The sequence below is a fragment of the Phragmites australis genome, chromosome 2, assembly GCF_958298935.1.
Source record: "Phragmites australis chromosome 2, lpPhrAust1.1, whole genome shotgun sequence".
Classification (NCBI taxonomy): domain Eukaryota; kingdom Viridiplantae; phylum Streptophyta; class Magnoliopsida; order Poales; family Poaceae; genus Phragmites; species Phragmites australis.
In genome coordinates this window covers 3,621,352-3,643,159 of record NC_084922.1, presented here as the reverse complement: position 1 = coordinate 3,643,159, position 21,808 = coordinate 3,621,352, and the positions used below count along the sequence as shown (strand labels likewise).

The 21,808-nt window shown below is 44.2% G+C and overlaps 2 protein-coding genes across 4 annotated transcripts; both read right to left on the bottom strand.

Annotated features, from left to right (window-relative positions):
* Positions 1-1,747: 1,747 nt before the first annotated feature.
* On the bottom strand, positions 1,748-15,160 carry LOC133894967 (NAC domain-containing protein 20-like). 3 transcript variants are annotated; one of them, XM_062335183.1, is made up of 5 exons: positions 14,508-15,160; positions 14,327-14,401; positions 3,080-3,305; positions 2,676-2,995; positions 1,748-2,560 (listed from the first exon to the last, which is right to left on the bottom strand). In XM_062335183.1, exons 3-5 carry the CDS (start codon positions 3,264-3,266, stop codon positions 2,114-2,116), a joined length of 954 nt encoding a protein of 317 aa, XP_062191167.1. In that variant the 5' UTR covers positions 3,267-3,305; positions 14,327-14,401; positions 14,508-15,160; the 3' UTR covers positions 1,748-2,113. The 3 variants fall into 3 exon arrangements, with proteins under 3 accessions (XP_062191167.1, XP_062191174.1, XP_062191183.1); XM_062335190.1 differs by lacking the exons at positions 14,327-14,401; positions 14,508-15,160 and adding an exon at positions 12,665-12,763; XM_062335199.1 differs by lacking the exons at positions 14,327-14,401; positions 14,508-15,160 and having other exon boundaries at positions 3,080-3,569.
* Positions 15,161-16,290: 1,130 nt separating this feature from the next.
* LOC133894961 (ricin B-like lectin R40G3) lies at positions 16,291-18,847 on the bottom strand. Its single transcript, XM_062335169.1, has 4 exons — positions 18,167-18,847; positions 17,699-17,821; positions 17,063-17,291; positions 16,291-16,582 (listed from the first exon to the last, which is right to left on the bottom strand). Coding segments are annotated over exons 1-4 (954 nt in total). The 5' UTR covers positions 18,767-18,847; the 3' UTR covers positions 16,291-16,580.
* Between the last annotated feature and the right edge of the window lie 2,961 nt (positions 18,848-21,808).

Genomic DNA, 21,808 nt, shown 5'->3' with positions numbered 1-21,808 from the left:
CAGAAGATAATAAAACCAATAGTGGTGGATTTGAATGGCTATTCAGTTTTGGTCTATCATGCTTTTAGCTCTTAAATAATTCATATTTGTGACTGTTAACAAGTCCAGACAGTCCAATGTATTTTCTACCGTAGTGCAACTATTGATGATCATTTAGTTCAAAGAACTAGGCATAGTGTTCAAACTTTTTAATATGTTTTTCTTCAGTTTTTTTGTCACACATATACCAAAATGGTAGTAGGCCAATGGCATGCCTGACAATCCCAACCACAACATCCAGAGTTCGACGATACACACAAAACCCAAGCAAACCGAGTAAACAAGCAAATGCCAAATGGGCAATCAAACAAGAGATTAATCCTTGTGAGGTGGGAGGGGATTGGGTGGTGGGATTGCATCAACATAATCCCCCAGTGGTTTGATTCTCCCTCGGTTTCTGTTACACAGGTGCCAAAACACGAGCCTTGAAGGGTATGGGGAAGTGGGTGCCGTTGATACATTGTAAGAGCATCTCCAAAGGTTCCCAATCCGGCTTTTTGCAGCCAAATATAGGGAATCTGGTCCAAAACATGCCTCCAACAGACCCCCAATCCAATGCCCAAAACTTACCGGCACCCAAAATCAGTGCTCTCACTAGCTACATGTTAGGAGCACCCCTCACTCCCAAAACGCCTGAACACCCCTAGGCCCACCCCCTCGTTCTCACACGAATGCACTCCCTGCAACTCCACCACCCATCACCAGGCTTGGTGCTAGAAACCGTTGGCCCGCTCAATGCTCCCAGAGCTGCCGCTGTCCGCACTGCTCCGGTTGCCACCACGGCCTCCAACGGGAGCAGCCGGTCACACTACGACCCAGCATCGCAACACCGCTGACACATCGTCGCTCATTGTTGGCGTGTTCACGCCATCGTCAGAGCAGCACCCCACCGCACTTCCACACAAGACCCGCCCGAAGCCGCCAACTGTCTGTGTTACTCCACCCGGCGGCTCTCGCTGCTCCCAGCGCCTCTGCCCCGTGCACGCCCACCGGTGCCGACCCGTAGTAGGCATAGACGGCAGACTACATGCTGCAGAGGAGCCTTCCCGCAACGCCCGCACCAGAGCTCCGCGGAGGAGGAGGTGCTCGCCTCAAAGGCCGCGACGACATCAACGAAGGAGGGGAAGGGAGGGTCGGGCGGGTGCGGCGTCGAGAGTGGAGGTGGCCTCGCGGAGCGAGGACTGGAGGTGGTGGATGACAGCGGTGGGAATCTCCATCGGCTCGTGAAGAGGAAAGGGGGAGAGAGAAAGAGGAAAGATAGAGATAATATGTGAGATCCACTCGTCGGTGACACAAGAGAAGAAATATAGAAAATATAATATTAGGAGTCAGTTAGAGATGAAAAAGATTTAAAGAGAAAATATTATTAGAAAAGTTCCCTATATAAGAATATAGAGAGTGAGTTTTTGGACATCTCTTGAAGATGCTAAAAGAGAAAACATAGGGACCGGATGAAAGGGTTCCATGTGGGGTCCATTGCATCCGTTTTTAAGCGAGTTTTGGGGAAAATATGCGACGCATCACGTGATCAGCCATACATCCACTCATTGAAAAAACATAAAAAAGCATACAAGTTCATGGTAAATCTGACAAAAGTTCACAATTAAAGAACATAATTAAGTCACATAATAAGTTTAAGATAATATGTTACAAACTGCAATCTCCTTGCAACACAATCAATCAACATGATCACGCAGCTGTACATCCATGCTTTGCATCGATTTATAATAACCATATCTGCAAATTATTAAGGCCAAACACACATATACATGCATGCAAATAAAGATGCATATGGTGAATATACTGGTACATGCATACACACATATACTCACGACGGAACTAGCTTAGCTAGTTACAAAGAAAATATACACAAACCATGCATAGAACTCGCATGCATTAATTCACAAATGCGGTGCAGCTATAGATATATATATATATAAAGGATCCTTGATGTCGATCGGCTTCGATCTTCACTTCTTCAGTACTTCAAGATGCCGTCCATGTCAATGGTGGCCGCCGCCGACGGGGCTGCAGAAACCACACCGACGAGATCTCGGCGGCGTTGGTTTGGTCGTCAGTGCTCATCCCGGCGTCGTGCATGCGACACCATCGACGTCGGCCCGCTCTCCGGCCCGGCCGTGAAACCGCCGGCGCCTGCTGCTCCCATCCCCATCTGCTGGTAAAACGGCATTGGCTGCGCCGCGGCCATCGGGTTCCCGAATAGGCCGTTCATCTGAAGCCCGGCGCTACCCATGCCTGCCAGAGGTGGCAGCGCGGGCGGCACCAACGAGGAGCTCGCTCCGGCGGTGGAGTAGAACAACGCCTCAGGGTCCATGAGGGGACGCAGTGCGTTGGAGTCAACGGCGAAGTCCTCTTGTCCCATGGGAAACTGCATGGAAATGGGGAAGCTCATGATCCTCTGATCAGCGCCGACGGCGGCCATGGCCATGTGGTGCGACAGCGCCGGTGCCTTCTTGATCCCTGAGCTCTTATGAAATACACGACAGACCACCCACTCGTCCTGCAAGAGTTTCATATATAAAATTATAAATAAGCAGCGAATTAGATTAGGGTAAGCAAATAGAGTTCTGGAGCAGGTACTATGAAGTGCATATGCGTGCCCTTGCCGCTACCACCTTGGAAGAAGAAGAAGATTTCATGGTGCTGCTGGAGCTGCTTGTGGGGAAGGGGAGCCTGCCGCTGCCTTCGAGCCTGTACTCGTGCATGACCCAGTTAGTCTTATTGCCCGTTGGAGCCCTGCCCTTGTAGAACACGAGCGTCTTCTTCATGCCGACGAGCGCTGGCACCCCGTCTACGGCCCGGTAGACCTCCTTGTCCTTGCCGGTAGCCTTCCAGTAGCCGGCCTTCGTGGCCCGGTTAGTCCTAATCCCCGTCGGGTACTTGCGACCCTTCTGGCAGTAGAAGTACCACTCCTTCTCCCCCATCTTCGCCTTCCCTGCACCATGCATTCAAGCGCTGTTAATTCACAACTCACAAGCATGCATGGATCGAACGGGGCATAGGTATAAATGGTGCTTACTTGGGAGTTCCCATGGCTCAGACTTGTTGAGGTAGACCTCTCCAATGGCCGTGGCGGTGAAGCTCCTGTCGAACACCTTGGGTGCGAGGTAGAAGGTGATGATCTCCTCGTCGCTGGGGTGGAACCGGAACCCGGGAGGCAGATCCAGGCCGCCGGCGCTCATCCACTGCTGCTGCTGGTCTCCCATGCTCCTCGAGCTCCTTAAATGATCAAGAGCACCAACAAGCTAAGCAAGCAACCGTATTAAGAAATCTGGAGTCGGAGTGGAACCATACATATATATACGAACACTTCTTAATTATTTGCCACTCTCAGAAGGATATCCAAGATGGATGCAGATCGATTTATTATGAGGCAATTAGCCATTGATGACAGGGGGCTTAAATAGGCCTGAAGCGTGTGCCCACAAGGCACTTGCCACTGAAGCCTCCACCCTTTTTTCGGTGTTGTCCGTTTCTACTGGCCATGGACGTTTGTTCTTTCCAACGGTGCCGACCATGTCCTCGTGCGGCACACGGTCGCTTTCGCCCGCGGGGGCCGCGGCTGCTGGCGACTGGTGTGTGCATGCTCTGCTCTCTTCCTCTTTGCCTGCGTCGGCTTGTGATTCCTGTGGACTTATCCGTCGCTCATGCATTCTTCCCCCGGCTGTCTCGTCTGCATGCAGGAATGCATGCAAGCGGTGCGTGGCCAGCGGCCTTGTCGACATGCGCATCTGCATGCCTTGGTGATGCAAAGCAGACAGACCGGCACTCACATAGTTCTCACAGGGGCTAGCTGTGTGCGTCCCTCTGGGACAAGGCCAGTGACGGGTCGTCGTGATCTGGTGATCACTGCACTGTGTCGTGTCCTTCACTCGATCAGTTCAGGTGTAAGGAGAATGTGTTTGTGAATTGTACCTATGTGTGTGCTGTCTGTTTCTATGTATGTAGACAGTAGACACATCTGAATGATCTGATGTATGTATCTATCTAGAGCCTGAGTTCTGGCTGCACAAAAACCGTGCGTGACAATTTGGCGTATACGAGGAGTGACAGGTGTGCACGCATGCATGCAGACGTACTCGAGCTTTACCTGCGCGCGAGCCCTAGAAACCATGGGCTGTTAGCCTGTTACTAAGCTAGACAACGGACGGTCGCCAGCTATCGCTAGATTTGTTCATGCATGCATGGAAGATTTCCTTTCCTTTTTACTTCTCAAGGAGGTAATTAATTGTAGCCTAAAGGTGTGCTGGATCAATCTCTCACATTGTACATGCATGCGTGCATGGTTTTCCAGGCCTACGTGCTTTCCAGACCAGTCGGGTGAAGTGCCAGACATGCTATCTTTTTCGTCCAGCGGTACGGATGAAAACGGTAATTCTCGGTAGTCTAAAGATTGTTTCGGTAATTCTCGGTATTCTAAAGATTGTTTCAAACTTTTCCAACCGTAGCAGTAAAAAATAATATATTAAAAAAAAGAAAAAGGAAATGAGAAAACTCAACAAAAATGATTTAGGTATTTTCGGATCATTTTCAAATTCTTCCATTTAGATCCGTTTCTTCTTACTGTGGTTCATCTCAACTCGGGCACGGCCCATGACCCAACAGGCAACAGGCCTCCCAGGCTCCCACTCTCCCAGCACAACCTCCTATTATCCATTCGTTTAGTCGCTTGTGGTAGGCCAACGATCGATCCTAGCCAGTGGGCCAGTCCAAACCCCAGACGAGCACACGGCCGTCGTCGCTGGAGTGTCTCCCTCCGCGCGTCCATTGGCAGCTACGTCTCGCCTCCCAAGATCCACCACCTCAAGCTCGCGGCACCATTCCTTCTCTGCTCCTTCCCTTCTTGACGCGACGCGATGTCGCCCTATCCGGCCATTCCCATACAACACGACGTCGACCATGTTATGACTCAGATGTGAAGCCGTGCATGTGACACGATGGGGCGCCTTTATCGTCTGTCGATACCATGAGCCCGCGAAGCCACCGCTGTCTCTTGATGCCATGAAACGATGATGATACGAAAGACATGCTGCTAATGCCAAAGTTGGAATCCTAGAAGCATTTACCGAATACCTGCCATTTAGCACACTATGGCTTTTCATTATTTTTTATTTTTCTGATTTTTTTTCTCCGTTAATGTTTAGGAGTGCCAGCGACACTAGCGAAGAAGCAAGTTTGCACGCTTTATGCCACTACTTGTCTACCACTAGGGCAGAGGCTTTAGCTTTCAACCAGGGCAGATCCACGTTCAAGCTCAGGGGTATACAAGACATCGGATAATTTTTCGTTTTTTATGATCAATTATATACACCACATGTATATGACACCTCTGATTTAACAAGTTGGACACTTAGATCTTTTGCCTAATAAGTAAGACACTTGATTATTTTTATTCTAGACTTGCCACTATGTTCAACTGAAGTAATTGAAGTACTAATATTAGACCTGTGTAACTAGCACTTATCCTAACAGCATACAAGATGGGTCCCTCCGGACCTTTGGCCATGGGCCTGTCTAAACTATGGAACTGGTCCACAACTTAATCTTTTTATTGGTACCTCGTTCATTATTTTATGGTACCGGTTCACAATTTAAATATCTTTCAATCGGTACCTCTCATTCTTGATCATTGGATTTGAACAAATGAATGGCCATCGTGATTCCCAAGCATAGTAACTCATCTAATAATAATAATAGTTAATACCTTATTCCATCACAAACACATATCATTGTGGATATTGACACAATCTTTTCACAAGCTTGACCACTAATTTCTATTGTTATATATTTGTAAACCCAGCGGAATTGTAATTTCATGGGTTTGTATTCGAGGTAAATCTAAACACAAATGATTTCTTTTCCAAATATATTTAAAAGATACCGTTAGTCAACATTCCTGAAGTTTTGTTACATCTATGTTTCAAACGACATGATGTATTTGACAAAGGTGGAGTATATTTTGAGAAGTGCTACTAAAGATATCCTTATAAATATTAAGATCAGTCTCTTTGTTTTTTGAACTTCCTCTGGTTCCACATATAGTAACTTTTTAACAAACTATTCTCAATTCAATTTTGCTCCAGAGTTAATTATAATGCTTAATTGAGACTTGATTTACAGGAAGAAACCACTAGCTTCATGAACAACACCTATGTTGACCAACTGTGACCACTCAAGACGCAAAATATGATAATATTGGATATCGACATAATCACTAAAACACGATTTTGACCACTAAATTTGATTATTAAAAAAAGATATTGGTTGACGAAATTAACTTTAAATAGTTTGAGTGCATAAAATACAACAATGAACATCTTTTTTAACCAGAGATAGTAAAATGGAAATTAGACTAGCTGCTACATTATTGTGCCCACGGTTGATGTCGCTTGATATGGAGTTATATATAGTACTTATCCTTTCTTTTTTAATTTCATATTCTAGAGATGTAGGCATGTCATCTTATTAAAATCCAATAGCCCGTTGATTTTAAGAAGAGTATATGCCTACATCTTTCCCAAAAAAAAGATCAATCAGATAGATATATACATAACCTTCAGTGGAGGAACAAGGTCATCTTTTATTTCTGTAAACGCTATCGCTATATTACACTTGGTTTTTTGCTTGGTTGCCAACACTCAAATTTCCTAGTCGTTGGATTTGCGTTGCGATGCATGCTCAAGATGGAGATCAAGCCGTCTAGGAAATATTATCTAATGTTGCCTAGACCGACCCTTTTAGAAATATTTGTTCACAATTCTATAGCATCTAATTAAAGAGAACACATGCAGAGCTTTCTGCAGAATATAATAAATATATGTGCGCTTCAGTTATTTAGTTAAGCTTCAATATATATAGCACCGGTTGTATTCATGCATCGCCCGATTGGTTGATGAAATTAAATGTTGAAAATTAAGAGTGCGGTCAGCGGAGGAGCATGCAAGGTGGGCCACAGATAATAATTAAGGGGAGTCCACTTCGCAGCTTTTCTTTTCATTCAATTCTTTGTCGCTAACTCGCTAGCTGCATGAAAATGCCGATCGATCTCGTATGATATTTTGTACTCCTATATCCATGCATGCGTGCATATGCTTTCGGTTCCGCAGTCTGTTGACGACTTTTCAGTCCATTGTCTTAATTGATATGCTGCCTTTTTTTAAGTGATCGGTACGGTTTCTTGCTATGCATGCATGGTGCAGAGGGGGAAAAGTATATATTTGGTCTCAAGCTGAAAGGGCCAATACTTAACCGTGAGGGTATATTCGTCTTTCTTAGCTCGGTTATGAGCGGTCTTCCTATATATATGTTATCATTTGTCTTAATTTCAAGAGGGGTTTAAAAAGACTTAAGACTACTTTCATTCATGTTTTATTGGCAAAGTGAGTTAAAAAAGAAATACCGCTTGGCTAAATAGAAAGTCTTGTGCCAACCTAAAGAACAAAGGAGTTTAGGAATTCTGGACTTAGACATTCAAAACACTACTCTACTGTAATGGTTGTACAAACTGCTCACTGAAGAGGAGGTGTGGCAAGACCTCCTTTGAAATAAATATTTATGATGTAAATCACTTATTCAAGTGGAGGGAAAATCAGATGATTCACTCACTACTACAGAAACTATTTTCAGAGACGATTCGTAACCGGTTTTCACATGCGTTTAGCGCAACCGCCTATGATCAAAGGCCTGTAGAAATGAACAATTTCCACATGCGCAAAATAGATCGCCTGTGAAAATTTACAACATGTTTTCACAAACGGTTCTTTAGGAAAACAGCTTGTGGAAATAGATTTCCACAGGCGGTTATCTTAAGTAACCACCTGTGAAAAACCAATACCAAGCGGCTACTTACTCAAAACTCTCACCCCACGTAAGCACCTGCACAATGCTTTTTTCTCCTCAGGTGTCAGATAGTAGCTAGTTGGGGGAAGATAATGCTTCCCATTTGGTCTGTCTTCAGGGTGTAGCTCTGGCCTGATTCTAAAATACACCAAATCCTTACGTGACTTGATTCCATCCTTTGTCTTTCCTGGTATGTCCAGTAAGAGGTCAAGGATGCTATCACATACATTCTTCTCAACGTGCATGACATCGATACTGTGGGGAACGTCCAAGTCCTTCCAGCATGCCGGTCGGCGTCTCACTTTTCTTCCTCTTTTTACCTTTCAACGGCTTCCCAAAAATAACCTTGATGCTCCTAACCATTTCAAACACTAGTGCCCTGCTGCGAGGTTTTGTGTCAGTACCTTGCTCAATCGTGTAGTCAAAATGTTTCTTCATCTTGTGGTATCTGTGATTTTTGAGTAAGCACCATCAATGTCGCGTGTACACTACCTTCTGTGAGTACGGAAGGTACATAGACGCGGTTTCATCAAGCACACTACACATCCTTACTTCCCTTTAACCTGTCCCGATAGAGAAAAAAAGGCAGGATAATCATTGATGGTAATGAAAATCATGGCTTTCAGCATGAAGTACTGTCGTCGGAACTCATCCCACATCCGGACCCTATCGTTCCACAGTTTCGCCATATCTTCCATCAGTAGTTCTAGAAACACATCTATATCATTGCCATGTTGTTTCGGTCCTTGGATAAGAATGGACGGTATAAGGTACTTACGCTTCATGCATAGCCATAGAGGAAGGTTGTAGATGGCCAGGACCACTGGCCAAGTGCTATGTGAGGTGCTCATGTCAACGAAAGGATTCATTCCATCGGCACTCAACGCGAACTTTACATTCCTTGGTTCTTCAGCGAAATCTGGATACATGGCATCGAACTTTCTCCATTGGCTAGCATCAGCGAGGTGTCGAAGCTTAGTTCCATCATTCTTGCTATTATCGAAATGCCAACACATAAGTTCAGAGCCCCTAGGGTTCGTGTACAAACGCTGCAAGTGGGAGATCACTGGCAGGTACCACATCACCATGGCAGGACTTTTTCTCTTCTTCTCCGCATCGGAAGAAGTGTCTTTTTCGTCATGACCAGCATTACTCTTCTTCTTCTTCGCTTTGGCGGAAGCATCTTCGTCCTCACAATCATCATTCCTCTTGTACCGACTTGCATTGCATATTGGGTATCTATCCATGGCTTCGTACTCTTTACAGTAAAGGATACAGTGGTTCAGACATGTATGTATTTTTTTTTACATCCAATAACAACAGGCAGATAAGCTTCTTCGCCTGATAAGTGGTGGTGGGCAAGGAGTTAGGCTTCAGAAGCATGTTTGCCAGGAGACTCAATAGATCTGAGAAACTCTTATCGGATCATCCATTGCTGGCCTTCAACCTTAGAAGTTCAAGCACCGAATGCAACACCGTAAACTCCTTATCACAGCCCTTCAATTCCTCATACAAAAGTTCCTTCGATGCCTTCTGTAACGCCTCAAAATTATCTAAAGTTCTCGTGTCCCTTAAAATATGCGGTTCTGCGTGGCGCAATATTTCCTCCAGATCAAAATCAGTATCATCATCCACCATAACATCAATGTTGTCTTCGACTCCCTCATCCTCACCATCCACTTGATCAGCAGCGATGTCGTCATTTGGTTTGCTTGTACGTTGTTCGTTGATTGTACCAACATGTGTAATCCTCGACAAAATATCTCAAGATCAAGTGTGATTTGATTATGCTTGATTTGATCTATAATTTCTGGTTCTTGCAGTCAGAACATAGACAATATATTTCCTTTCTTCTTAGTCAAAGCGTCCTTCTTGGCGGCTTCATTAAAAGCAGAAAGTCTTTTGATGTATATTTCTCCATATCTTGGCGTATCGTATATCCATGCTCTGTCCATCTTTAACTTCAACCACAAAATTAGATACATAAATTAGTTAATTAATAATAAAAACATAAGTAAAAAAGAATTTTAAAAAAAATATAGAAAAAATTAGGCATGTTATGATTATAATATGTCTACGCAATTGAATCTACATTGACGAAAATTTATGGCTCAAAACAATGTGGATTCATGTAATAATGTGTGCATGCAGGAGGCCATGATTTGGAATTCAACGGTGTGTAGTATTGTGGATGTGAGGATAAATTTGATGGGTAGTAAGGATAAAGTAGTGTAAGTATTGTTGAACTTTGAATCAATAGAGAGGAATCTTGGAAAATACATTATGGTAAACAACAGCACGCACCTGCATTAATGGGGCCAAACACTACACCAGTTTTTATATCTTTTAAAAGTTCTTCGATGTTGGGGATCATCCCCAGCCGTCCCCATACCTGAGGGCAACTGCGAAGTTAGTTGGAGTTGGAGTCATCCACAACTGGTCCGATGGATGCGAAGACTGGTCTGCCCCGACTACCCGGCGAAGCTACAGTTCGCGCTCCAGGCCTTCGACAGGAGGCAGCGAAGACGGGACCAGGCCTTCACCTGGAAGTGGTGACGACCGAGCCAGGCCTTCGCCTGGTGGTGGCGAAGACAAGATCAAGGCTTCGCTTGGAGATGGTAGAGGCAGCTCATCGGAAGGCTGGACGGAGATGATTTCGACACCCTTCGGTTGAGAAATAGCCGGATAATGGGCCCAGCTGTCATGGGCACTGTTGTGATTATAGGACCATGTTTAATTGTACCATATTGCCCCCGGATATTCCAGAAATGTATTAGGTTAGAGGGTAATAAGTGTAAACCGGGTCTGTGATTGCGGGGGTGTGGGCTATAAATAGAGCCACAGTGTAAACGTAAACAGGATTCCAGACTGTTCACTCTCCAGTACACGTCACATAACGGGCCTTCGCTAGTTCTACCCCCGAAGGCCCCATCTTGTCTGGGACTTCGATCCCAACATTCGAGTTTCATGTTATATACTCTCATGATAATATCAGCTCTGTCTGTTGACTTTTGGCCTGGCTAACAACTTAGTGCTTCAGAGATTTCTAGCCATTTTGAATCGCACGTAAACGTCGTGAAGAAATCTAGTGAGCCATACACTCTACATATTGCTATGTTGCCATGATAATTTTGGATCATGTATCGTCTACCGCCAGTGTGTGAAGCTAGTAATATAGTTTTGCCAATCTCATTGCCATCTATACAACCACGACTAACAGCATCAGTTATACCTTGCAAGTTTTCTACTCTAAGTTTTGCTTGGTTCCTAAGTACGTACCATAGTATTAACTCGTTTATGCATGCATGAGCTTCGACTTTGGCCTAGCTGGATAGAGCACCATAGCATAAATATGTATTCGGTTGACTTTTTTTCTATAGTGTAACATATAGCGAAAGTAGTCCTGCATTGCCATTTTAGCACGCGTCCTCGTACAAGGGGGCCTGACACCACTATAGGGCTGGAAAACCATGTTCACCATATGGGAAGAGAAGGGGATACTGAAGTGACACGTAAGTAGGGTGCAACGCAGATATTTGTTGGAGCTGGCCAACATGACTTTGTATTACTATGTCTCGCTTGAATCTAATGTGAAGACGCCAACAACAAGCATGGTAAGTTGATCAGTCGTAGGTAAGTTATATTGCACTGTGTCACCTTCTTTCGCGCCCATGATCCTAATAATGAACTCTTCATTGCCATGATCTCTTAGCCTATCTCTTGAAAGCCTGAATTTCTTTGCAAATGGATTGTGGTTATCTAACATTTTTGTTAGATCTTCAATTATTATTGGGTCCAAAGGGTCATTAGGTCTTTCGTCCGGATTCAAAGCATGCAACATGTTCCTAACTTCATTGGTAGTATCATATATGTATAATTGTATGAACTTAGAAGGATTTCCATCATGTGGAAGTAGAGACCCAATTTGGTGATGGATTTGGCCATTAATTTTGAAAACAGGTGGACTGCGAACATCGTTCATAGAGCGGTCTATGTGTGCCCCCATTGATGTAAAGGCAAATAAACAGGTGTACTGAAGTATATTTTTTAAAAACTTTTTGGAACAAGCATCACCATCGAATTTACCCAAGCTACTCAAGGGTTCAGGTCGCTTTCTAAAAGGTCATATAGAAATCTTCCTCCTTTACAGCAAGAATTGTAAATTATTCTATGTTTCTTATGGATGAATCAGATTTTACCCTTTCCCCAAGCAAAAATATAGCATGACAATATCTACACTTGTAGCCAGGTGCGCCAAAATAGGAGCAATGAGGATAAGAAGCTATATAGTGATATATTTGAATTAGAATATAGGCCATGGTGCAACATAGTGGGGCACCACCATAGAAAGACACGAAGAAGCAACATAAATGATTAGTTAGATAATGAGCATGCTGCAATAGACAATTAATCATTTATTTGCATTAGGTGGGGAAAAAGGGTGAAGCGCAGAGGGGGGAACTAAAAAGGGGGAGGGGCATAAAGAGACGCAATGATACTAGTCTGATTGGCGCGCTTACGCCACGCCTTTTTTTTTTTTGCACAACGCATGACAAAATAAGATTAAAAAATTAGGTTCACCAATTTAGGATATCTCAATATTTATTTATGAATTTATCAATATTTAACACATTTATTTAATTATAGAGAAAACAGTAGTACTCTCAAACAGTATCCGAACCCCTCAGAGCTCTCCAAATCTTGGCTTGATAATATATGTTATAGATTACGGGGAGCACTGACATAGCGTGGTAAGCGTACGTACCTTTCAACGCGTCAATGTAATATTGGCAGAACCTCCCACATTCTAATGATCATCCGTTGCTATTTAATAGTCCTAGAATAGCACGGCAATAAACATGGCTTAGATAGTGAAGGCAAGTACTATTACCAGGGGCAAGAGGAATGTAATCATGCTAGAAACTGATACCATCACCTGTTATGATCAATCTTTGTTGATCTAGTAATTTCCAATGTTTGTGGCAGCATTCAACTGGGTCAGAATTAAGGGGCAGTGGTGCGCAGCGTCTTGCACAAGATCACCTATTGACCAATAACACCTAGTTATATCTAGGCATGCAATAATTTTTGTTGCAAATCTAGAATTGTATGGTTAAGGAACATACTTCATTTTCTGTTAGTTCCGCTCCTAGACCACGTGGGGTGTGCAGATGAAGATTCTAGATGTAACTGAAATAGTAGCCACGGGAGACAGGTTTAGGGAGGGGGGAGAGGGGAAGGAAGAAAAAAGAGAAAAAGTGGGGAATGGTATGAAGTTGGTAAGTTTAGAAATAACATGCGCTAAATACACTAAACAGAGGTAGGATCAAAGGGCAAGGTCGACGAACGCACATGACGCAGCATCAGTGTCATCGTATGGCTGATTTGTACATGTCTCCATTAGCTATCAATGGGGAAAACACAAGTTTATGTAGGGACCAATCGAGGGGAGAGGAAAATGAACAAGCAATGAAAAGAGACTCTTAAGTCGATGATACAAGGCAGAAATGTTCAATACAAGGCAGAAATGTTAGTGAATGCTTTTTTTGATGGTTTGTGGATAGTGAAGTTGGTATTTATTGATCAATAGTAGAATGTTTAGCAAAGCAAGCTATGTACAATACAGTGAACAAATCAGGGGAAGACGGCACTGCAAGTGAAAAATAAAAACAATTTAAACAATACAAGCTCCTTCAAGGAATAGTGAGGCTGCATCTCTAGTTGATTAGAGCACTACAAACCACCATCCCTATGACTTGCAACCATACTGGGTAAACATAGAGATTCAACAGCTATACTTAGCACATCATAACCTTTTTTTTTAAAGCTAACCTTTGAAAGTTAGAATCAACCACAACGAAACCATATATGCTCTGAAGGCAGGCAACAACTTGAAGAGCGACCTGCCCATAAGCAGCTGCACACCCTGCCTCAGCGCATGACCAGAAAAATAATTGGCGTGGGCTACTTTGGAAGTTCAACAAAGGCAATTCAACTTCCACTCCATAAAAAACACTTCCATATTCAACAACTTCACAGAGCAATGAAGCGTATGGCAAGCAGCACCTAACCATGATAGCTTGTAGGAGGGAGATATACGAGGCTCCAACAGCAAACATATGGTTACCCCATGTTACTCTGGCTAGGGGTTTTTTTCACCAGGTAGTAAAAGGAGGAGAGGGTAAAATGAAAATAGGAAGGGGTGAAAAGGAAAATAGAGTGAAGGAAAAAGGGACAAGAAAAAGGTAGAAAAAGGATGGAACATTCTATCCGTCGTGATACTATGCATAACAGAATAATATAACATATGTAATAAGTAAAATATGGCTAATAATTTAACACATCAACCAATAGACAATAAGATCTTCACATAACATAGGTATGAACAAATTGCTCAGGGACACTAAAAGGAGGAACCATATCTTACCCAAAGTAGCAAACTCGACCTTGTGGCACACTCCTTGCAGATAGAACAACACGAAGATCTACAATAGGAAGAAAGCTGCGCGGAAATGAAGGATACCCATTAGCCTAATAAGCACACACCAGCACATTAATTTCCTATTTTCTAGAAAGTAGGAGAAAACAGGGTGCCAATAGTACCATACCTAAAGTGACGAACAGAAGCAAACTGCAACGGATCCCCCTTCGTTACTCCTTCGCTGTAATAGGTAGTAAAGCACAGCTCACCCCAGGGAGGGGGGAAATGATCATATTCTCCTCACTGCACATGTAAATAAACTTTAAAAAAGAACTTAGATCTTCAATTAACAAGGCATACCAGAGACGACGAGGAAGAGCAGATCGGAGCAGGTCCGCTTTCACTACTCTGTCGCTGCAATATGTAAGGGAGCATAACCAAAGTAAAAAAAGAGAGTTCAATTTATGCTCCATCCCTTGGCGTTCTTTTTCCCCTTCCCTGTGTACACAAACAAACTTTATAAAAGGAAAGCTATATATCCAACCAACAAGCAGTAAGGAGGGAGCAGCATTAGGTCATACGTATTCAATCAAAAGGAGGAACAAACAAACACGCGACAAAACAAACACAAAGAAATAAACAAACACAGGAAGAACAGTCAGCTGCACGAAGGAACCAAAAGTGATGGACGGAACAAACGGCACATGAGCCAAATATCCAAACAAAGACTTATAGAAACAGACCATGAGAACCTTAAAATCGTCAAAATAGATACAACCAACCAGCATAAGAAAACGTTGGAAAGTAATCCAGGGAGTGTAGGGGAAAAGAGCAAGCAACACCTTCTATCGATTCCATCAACATAGAAAGTGACCACCCAAAAGGGGTAACAAATCAAAGGGGAGCCGCCATAAAAAACGACCACCCAAAAGGGTAACAAATCAAAAAGGAGCCAGCAGGAGAAATATGGTTATAGACAATCAAAAACAACCACCGAAACAACCCAGCCCACCAGGATTCTAACAGGTACCGCAAGCATGAGCACAACCACTAACCAAGCAGTCAAGCCAGAAGACAAGGAACCAACGGCGAAGGCTAAGCAGCTAAGAAGTATACCTCGCAAACAACAGAGATAAAAAGGAAAGAGAGTGGCATGGGCCTGTATTCTAATGCCTGAGCTACACCCAGCCCGCTTGCTGAGACCCACACACTTGCTCAGTGGAGCCCACACCAGCGCCTGCAGGCGACGCAACGTGGCAAGCCAATCCGGGGGAAGGGGTGGGGGCCGCTTTCCCCAGCTACTCTTGACCGGGCGCCGCGCGGGCGAAGCGTGACTAGGGCGCAGGCACAGTTGGACACGAAGCACGACCAGAAGCTTCCCGTGAACCCCGTACTGGCACATGGGACGCACAAGCAGCGAGTCCAGCGGACGGAACGACGACCGCAAGATACAAATCGAGCGACCAAAAACAATTGCGCTGACGTGGATGCCGCGTCTGGCCGCAAGGGCGCGGCGCTTTCATATTACCTTCACAGAACAGCACTTGCAAACGGGCATATCTTTCCGGCGGGCACAAGCATATTCCTCGTCCCGACATTTTCGGGTGGAGCACCTGCTTTGTCAAGGTGCAACATCATGTGCTTGCTGAAACAGGAATAAAGCAGCTGCTATCACATCACCCTACCGGCACGAACACAATGCACCGTCCTGCACGATGCGACAGCATATGGAGCAACCGTGTGTCGTGTACTAGTGTGATGAAGCGAGGAGCAGAAAAGTTCTGATGAAACTCTAGTCCCACTCCTGCATTCAGCGAGGTCCAGTATGAACTCCAGATGCGCCTAGCAGCTGGGGTTCACTGACTAACACGCTCGTAGGTGAATACAGGTGAAGGCGTAGCAGCACCTGAAAATGTCCAGCATGTTCGTGCTTGACACAAGCCATTTTCTAGCATACCAATCAGCACATATGTCCAGGGCAGGAGCAATGCTTACATTACAAATCTGAGGCGCCCATTATTCCATTTGTTCATACACCCTCACACTTGGTCCAACCGACGGTTCATACAACAAAGTAACCACTTAGTCCAAGGCAACATTACAAATCATAGAGCTGTTCAAACCAAGCAGATACAGAGAAGGGAAACGGAAGGGAACACTATTCACGCAGGCACATCTGAGGCGCCCATTATTCCAGAAACGATAGTTACTCAGCTTATTAAGATAGACGCTGCTTGCACGAGCACAGCCACACATTTGCTCCTGCAATCAGAAGAAACCAACCACAAATTAGACCCAACTTTGAGAAGAGTATCATGTTCTTTTGAATAGCAGCACGTACTATTCAGGGTAGTCCAAATATTTGATGCATACATTTAACATGAGATTAGCCAAGACATGTGGAAGATTTTCGATGAGATCAGCCAGGACATGATGTCAGATTTTGCAACATTTCAGTTCTTATACGGCTTATTCATTTTTATCTTACGGAACTTTTTTGCGAGACAAAATACTAGCAATCAAAGTGTTGAATTTTGTCTTGGAATAAATCAAACTGTTGACTTATCAATAATGGTCCTTCTGTTGGTAATACATTGAACTGTTGTTCTATCAACAAAAGATGCCATCGATATAGAGACGATTATTAACTTTCTACAATTTTGAGTGAGATGGTCAGTACGTGAAATTCAATTGAAGCAATAGGATGAAATAAACATGCAGCCCAAAATCAAGAGAACTTACACCAGGGAACAATCTTCCAGCGCTGGTTGTCACCCTCGCACCACTCCCACAGAACGAGGGTGGTACCATCACGCACGCCACCATGGTCCTTGTCACCATGGAGAGCATCGAAGTTCAAGTAGATGTTGTTCACCATCCTAATGCAGCGGAATCCATCCCCAACGTCTCTGCTCTCTGTCCACAAGACGGACTCATCCATATAGTCTGGATTGTAGCTGGCCAGGCGAACCTAGCAAGTCCATTGAAAGTAGCAGGAGTAAGGATCAACGGACCTAAGCTCACAATTTTTTAATTGTGCAGCTGGGATGAGTGTGAGGACATAATCGTACCACGAAAACCCATAGCAATTACCAAATTATTTTAGGACTAGTGTCACACTGCATGCACATGGACACCCAGAGAAGAAGTGCCATGTGCACATGGATGCAAGTTAGTGCAATGCGAGCCAGCATGGAGTTTGTGCACACAAGTTCACTTGATATTCAGGTGGGCATGAGTATCAAAGTTGTATATCTAAGACCCATATTCAACAGGCACCGGTGATAATGCAGTTGGACGATGAATGTAAAAGTAGAATGAATCATTGTATGAAGAAGCATGGATCGAAGCATTTAGCATTGGCAGGTGCTGACTTACAGGGTGGGACTGGCCGAGGGAGTGCTTGAGAGCCTCTCCGGTGGCCTTGTTGACGAGGGCAATGGCAGGGTAGCCTTCCTCATCCTTCACCCTCGTGCTGTACTTCATGTCCTTGATCCAGTGCTGCACATAGTATCGCATACATACACAATTACACATTACACAGGCAAGCTCATGAAAATTATTACAGAAAGATGTAAAATGCACAGAGAAAAGGGATGATTTTCTTAGTGTTCCCTAGAAAGAAAAAGACAAGGGAAGATAGCATCATCAAAGAAGCCAAATTTACGAGGAAGACCGAAGGTCTCGGTCCAGATCCCAAGATGAGTTCTTGCATTTGGGATCACTCACCAAGAATCCAAGATCAGGACATGTCTACATCAAAATCTAACAGCACAAGAACCTAAAAAAGAGTGATCTTGGCAGAGCGTCGAATTGACTTTCCCCATAGCATAGTTGTAACCGTACCTGCGCGTCGTCGTCACGATCCGTGCGGACGAGGCAGACTTCGCCGTCGCGGACGGCGAGGCTGTACTGCTCCGCGCCGGCCTTGCAGAAGATCCTGAACGTCTGCTGCCTCACCGGCGGGGCACCGCCGCCCCCGCCGCCGTGGTGTGGGCGGCTCTCGTGGCCGTACTCGGATCCGCCACCTCCGTATCCGGCGCCGCCTTGGTGCGGGCGGCTCTCGCGGCCGTAGTCCGATCCGCCACCCCCGTAGCCACCGCCGCCGTAGTGCGGCCTCTCATCGCCGACCTCGTGGGAGACGTGGACGACGTTGCCGTACCCGCCCGCTCCGGCGTCGTAGGCCGGCGGGAGCGCGCGGCCGTATCCGTCGTCCTCGCGGCCGTAGGCCGGGGGATGCGGGTGGCGGCCGTAGGCGTCACCTCCCTCGCCGTACGCGGAGGGGGGCGGTGGGCGGCCGTAGGGGTCGGCGTTGTCGGGTGCGCGACCGTACGGGGCAAGAGGCGGATCCTGGCCGTAGCCGTAGGCGGGGGGCGGCGGACCGCGGCGGTCGTCCTCGTCCTCGTCGCGGCGGTTGCCGTGGTGGTGGCGGTGCGGGAACTCCATGGGTGTCAAGTGGGAAATGAATCAATCAAGCTTACTGATCTGAGCTGAGCCGGCGACCGCGACCCAGGGGGACTTAGGCTGTGTTAGGTCGCCCGAATTAGCACCAGCCTGGTCCCACTAAATACATAATATTTTTAAAAATATATATGTTTAGTTACCCATATCTACTATTTTAATTTAATTTAATAAATACAAATATACGATTTTAGCTTAACCTATCACAACTTAGTTCAACGGAACCAGCTCATGTATTCACTCATTCAGACGTGTCTATTTGTTAGTGTCATAAAATCATTTTTACGTAAGTAACTAGTTACAATATTAATTTATGTATTCACTGATACGATATCAGATTTAGTCAATAAAAAAACTCAATTTAGCTTATTTAAACAGATACAGCTAACCAAATACTCATTTTTCAATAAATATATCTCTACTTAATCTACTTTCGCTCAACTTATATCTACGATATAGTTATACGAAATCACATTCATAAAACCAAACACACCCTTACGTGCCGGTCTGATCCGATCGGAGTGAGACCGACTCAACGTGGAGCACACGCGTGTGTAGCAAAATAGTCTTATTAAGTCATAATTGTGATTTTGATGATTAATAATAACATAGTTATTGGTACTAACATATTTATCAAGAATATATGTTAGTAGTTCTTATAGATGCAATACATCAAGAAGCCACCGTAGTTAGGACAAAATTTGATTGAATAGGAGAAGTCTTAGAAAGATTTGCCCTATCGGAAGGTTCGATACAGAGGAGTTTACACTCATCGGAGCATTATGCATAGAGATTGATAGTCTCATCAGATAGTCCGGTGCTCTGTGTGTTGAATTCACCGGAGTATTTTTGACGAAGGGGGAGATGGCGAAAACCTTACCGGACAGTTCGGTGATCTGCATAGGGTAAAACCGGAGTATTTCTTGCAGAGAAGAATGCAAGTGTAGAAGACTGAAGATCAACCCACCGAATGGTCTGGTGTTTGGTTTGTGCACACCGGAATATAGCATCGAAACATTTCTTGGAGAGGTGACTGTAAGTGCTGAAGAATGAAGATCAACTCATCGCATAGTCCAGTGATCGTAAAGAGTTGCACCGAAACAATTTCAGGGAAATGAAGAGAAGGTTTAAATAACCGGATGATCCAGTGTGAATAGAATGAACACTGGATCAACGCACTGGAGTATTTTACACAGAGAGGCCGCAAAAGCTTGAATGGCTCAAGATAACTCACCGGAAGGTCTGGTGATAGATTTAAAGGCACACTGGAGTATTCAGTGTTCACATAGATTTTGAGTGGAAGTCCAACATCTAGTTTTTGAGGTTGTCTCACCGGATGATACGACATTAGTACTACTGTTCTCACCGGATCATGTGGTGTTAATAGCTTTTCTGAGCCATTGAGAAAATGCCTAGGTTGCGGGTTTGAGGCTATAAATATCCCTCCACTCTGTCATTTGAAGGTATGACATACTGTGGGAGTCTAGAGTAAGCTCATACACATTTGAGAAAATATTCAAGCCACCAAAGCTTGAAGTGATTATCCAAGGCAATTAATTACAATATTAGAGACTGTTTAGTGCTTATAGGCCTAGAGTGAGTTAGAGCTATGTGTTGCAGCTTGAACAAGGGATCAAGGAGTGATTCTAGCTTGTACTGGGTGTTACGTCGGTGCTTTGTAGTCTTGGTGACTCATTGGCATCTTAGGCCTTAGTGGCCCAAGCTTGTTAACTCTCCAACTTGATGTGTAGCGGTGGTAAGACACGTGTACGGGAACGCGGAGATACTTGTCTTGGTGGCTCAAGCTCTAAAGTGATCACAGCAGTAAGTGACTCGAAAAGAGGCTAGTGGTAAGACCTTGTCTTGGTGGCTTAGTGGCTCATCGTGCTTGAGACCTTGTCTCGGTGACTTAGTAGCTCAAAAGCTATGACCGGAAGAGTCATGCCGACTAGGAGCATATTCTTTGTGGAGCTCCAATGTGGACTAGAGGTGGCATTCATGCCATCAATACCACGGGATAAACATCCATTATGCCGACTTTGTCTCTTTACCCTATTTATGTTTTCGCATTTACATACTTATAATTTACCTTGCTAGAGTAGGTTGCAATGCTCTTAGCGGTAGAGTAAACACACTAGATAAACGTAGAGCATATTTACATAGAAATTGAGATAGGTTTATCTTGTGAAGTTTTTGGAGTCAAATTGGTTTATGTTTCTAAGTGTTCTAATTCATCCCCCTTAAGACATCATTGTTCCTCACAATTAGTATCAGAGCCTCGTGCACTTGATAGGATTAACATTCTAGAGTTCTGACGTTTAGAGTTGGGATAGATACCATAGCGTTTCACTTTTCGATGGCACAAATTTTCCCCATTGAAAAATTCTAATGTCTTGTTATTTACAAGCCAAAGATCTAGATGTCTGGAGAGTCATCGAGGAAGGGATAAGACCTCGCATCACCAACAAGAAGAGGCAATTAGACGCATTGGTGAAGAGTATAATTTTATCATTTTTAGATATTGATGTATTTAATCGTGTTTATTCTCTCACCAATGCATATGATATTTGGACTAGTCTTATTGAAATACGTGAAAGTACAAAGGATATACTTAATGAAAAATATCATGTGCTTGTTATTAAGCTCAATAGCATCAAACAATTTTCCTATGTAAGTGCTAATGATATGTACTCATGTTTGAATATTCTTGTTAATGAGATCATTGGGTTAGGTTTGATGCCAATTAACGATGATCAAATGGTGAGAAGAATACTTCAAGCTCTTCTTCGGAAGTGCAAGTTGATAGTCTCCATCATGTACAATAACAACAACATCAAGAAGATGACTCCAAGTCAAGTGATTGGTAAGATCACCGTTCATGAGATGACCATGAACATAGGGGTGAAAGCTTTTTTCTCATCCGACGCTAAGAATATTGCTGTCACAAGCAAGCAAGCATCATACCCACACATAAAAGTGAAGATGAGGAGACAAGAGCAAGAGTCAAGCTCAAGCGAAGATGATAGG

What these genes read in the sequence shown, in the direction of transcription:
- LOC133894967 (XM_062335183.1), bottom strand. Translation starts at nt 3,266, where the DNA reads ATGGGAGACCAGCAGCAGCAGTGGATGAGCGCCGGCGGCCTGGATCTG. An exon ending in TGAGCCATGGGAACTCCCAA is followed by an intron (nt 2,996 to 3,079) that starts GTAAGCACCATT and finishes TGCATGGTGCAG; the next exon opens with GGAAGGCGAAGATGGGGGAG. An exon ending in AATCTTCTTCTTCTTCCAAG is followed by an intron (nt 2,561 to 2,675) that starts GTGGTAGCGGCA and finishes AAACTCTTGCAG; the next exon opens with GACGAGTGGGTGGTCTGTCG.
- LOC133894961 (XM_062335169.1), bottom strand. Translation starts at nt 18,766, where the DNA reads ATGGAGTTCCCGCACCGCCACCACCACGGCAACCGCCGCGACGAGGAC. An exon ending in ATCGTGACGACGACGCGCAG is followed by an intron (nt 17,822 to 18,166) that starts GTACGGTTACAA and finishes TACTATGTGCAG; the next exon opens with CACTGGATCAAGGACATGAA. An exon ending in CCCTCGGCCAGTCCCACCCT is followed by an intron (nt 17,292 to 17,698) that starts GTAAGTCAGCAC and finishes TGGACTTGCTAG; the next exon opens with GTTCGCCTGGCCAGCTACAA.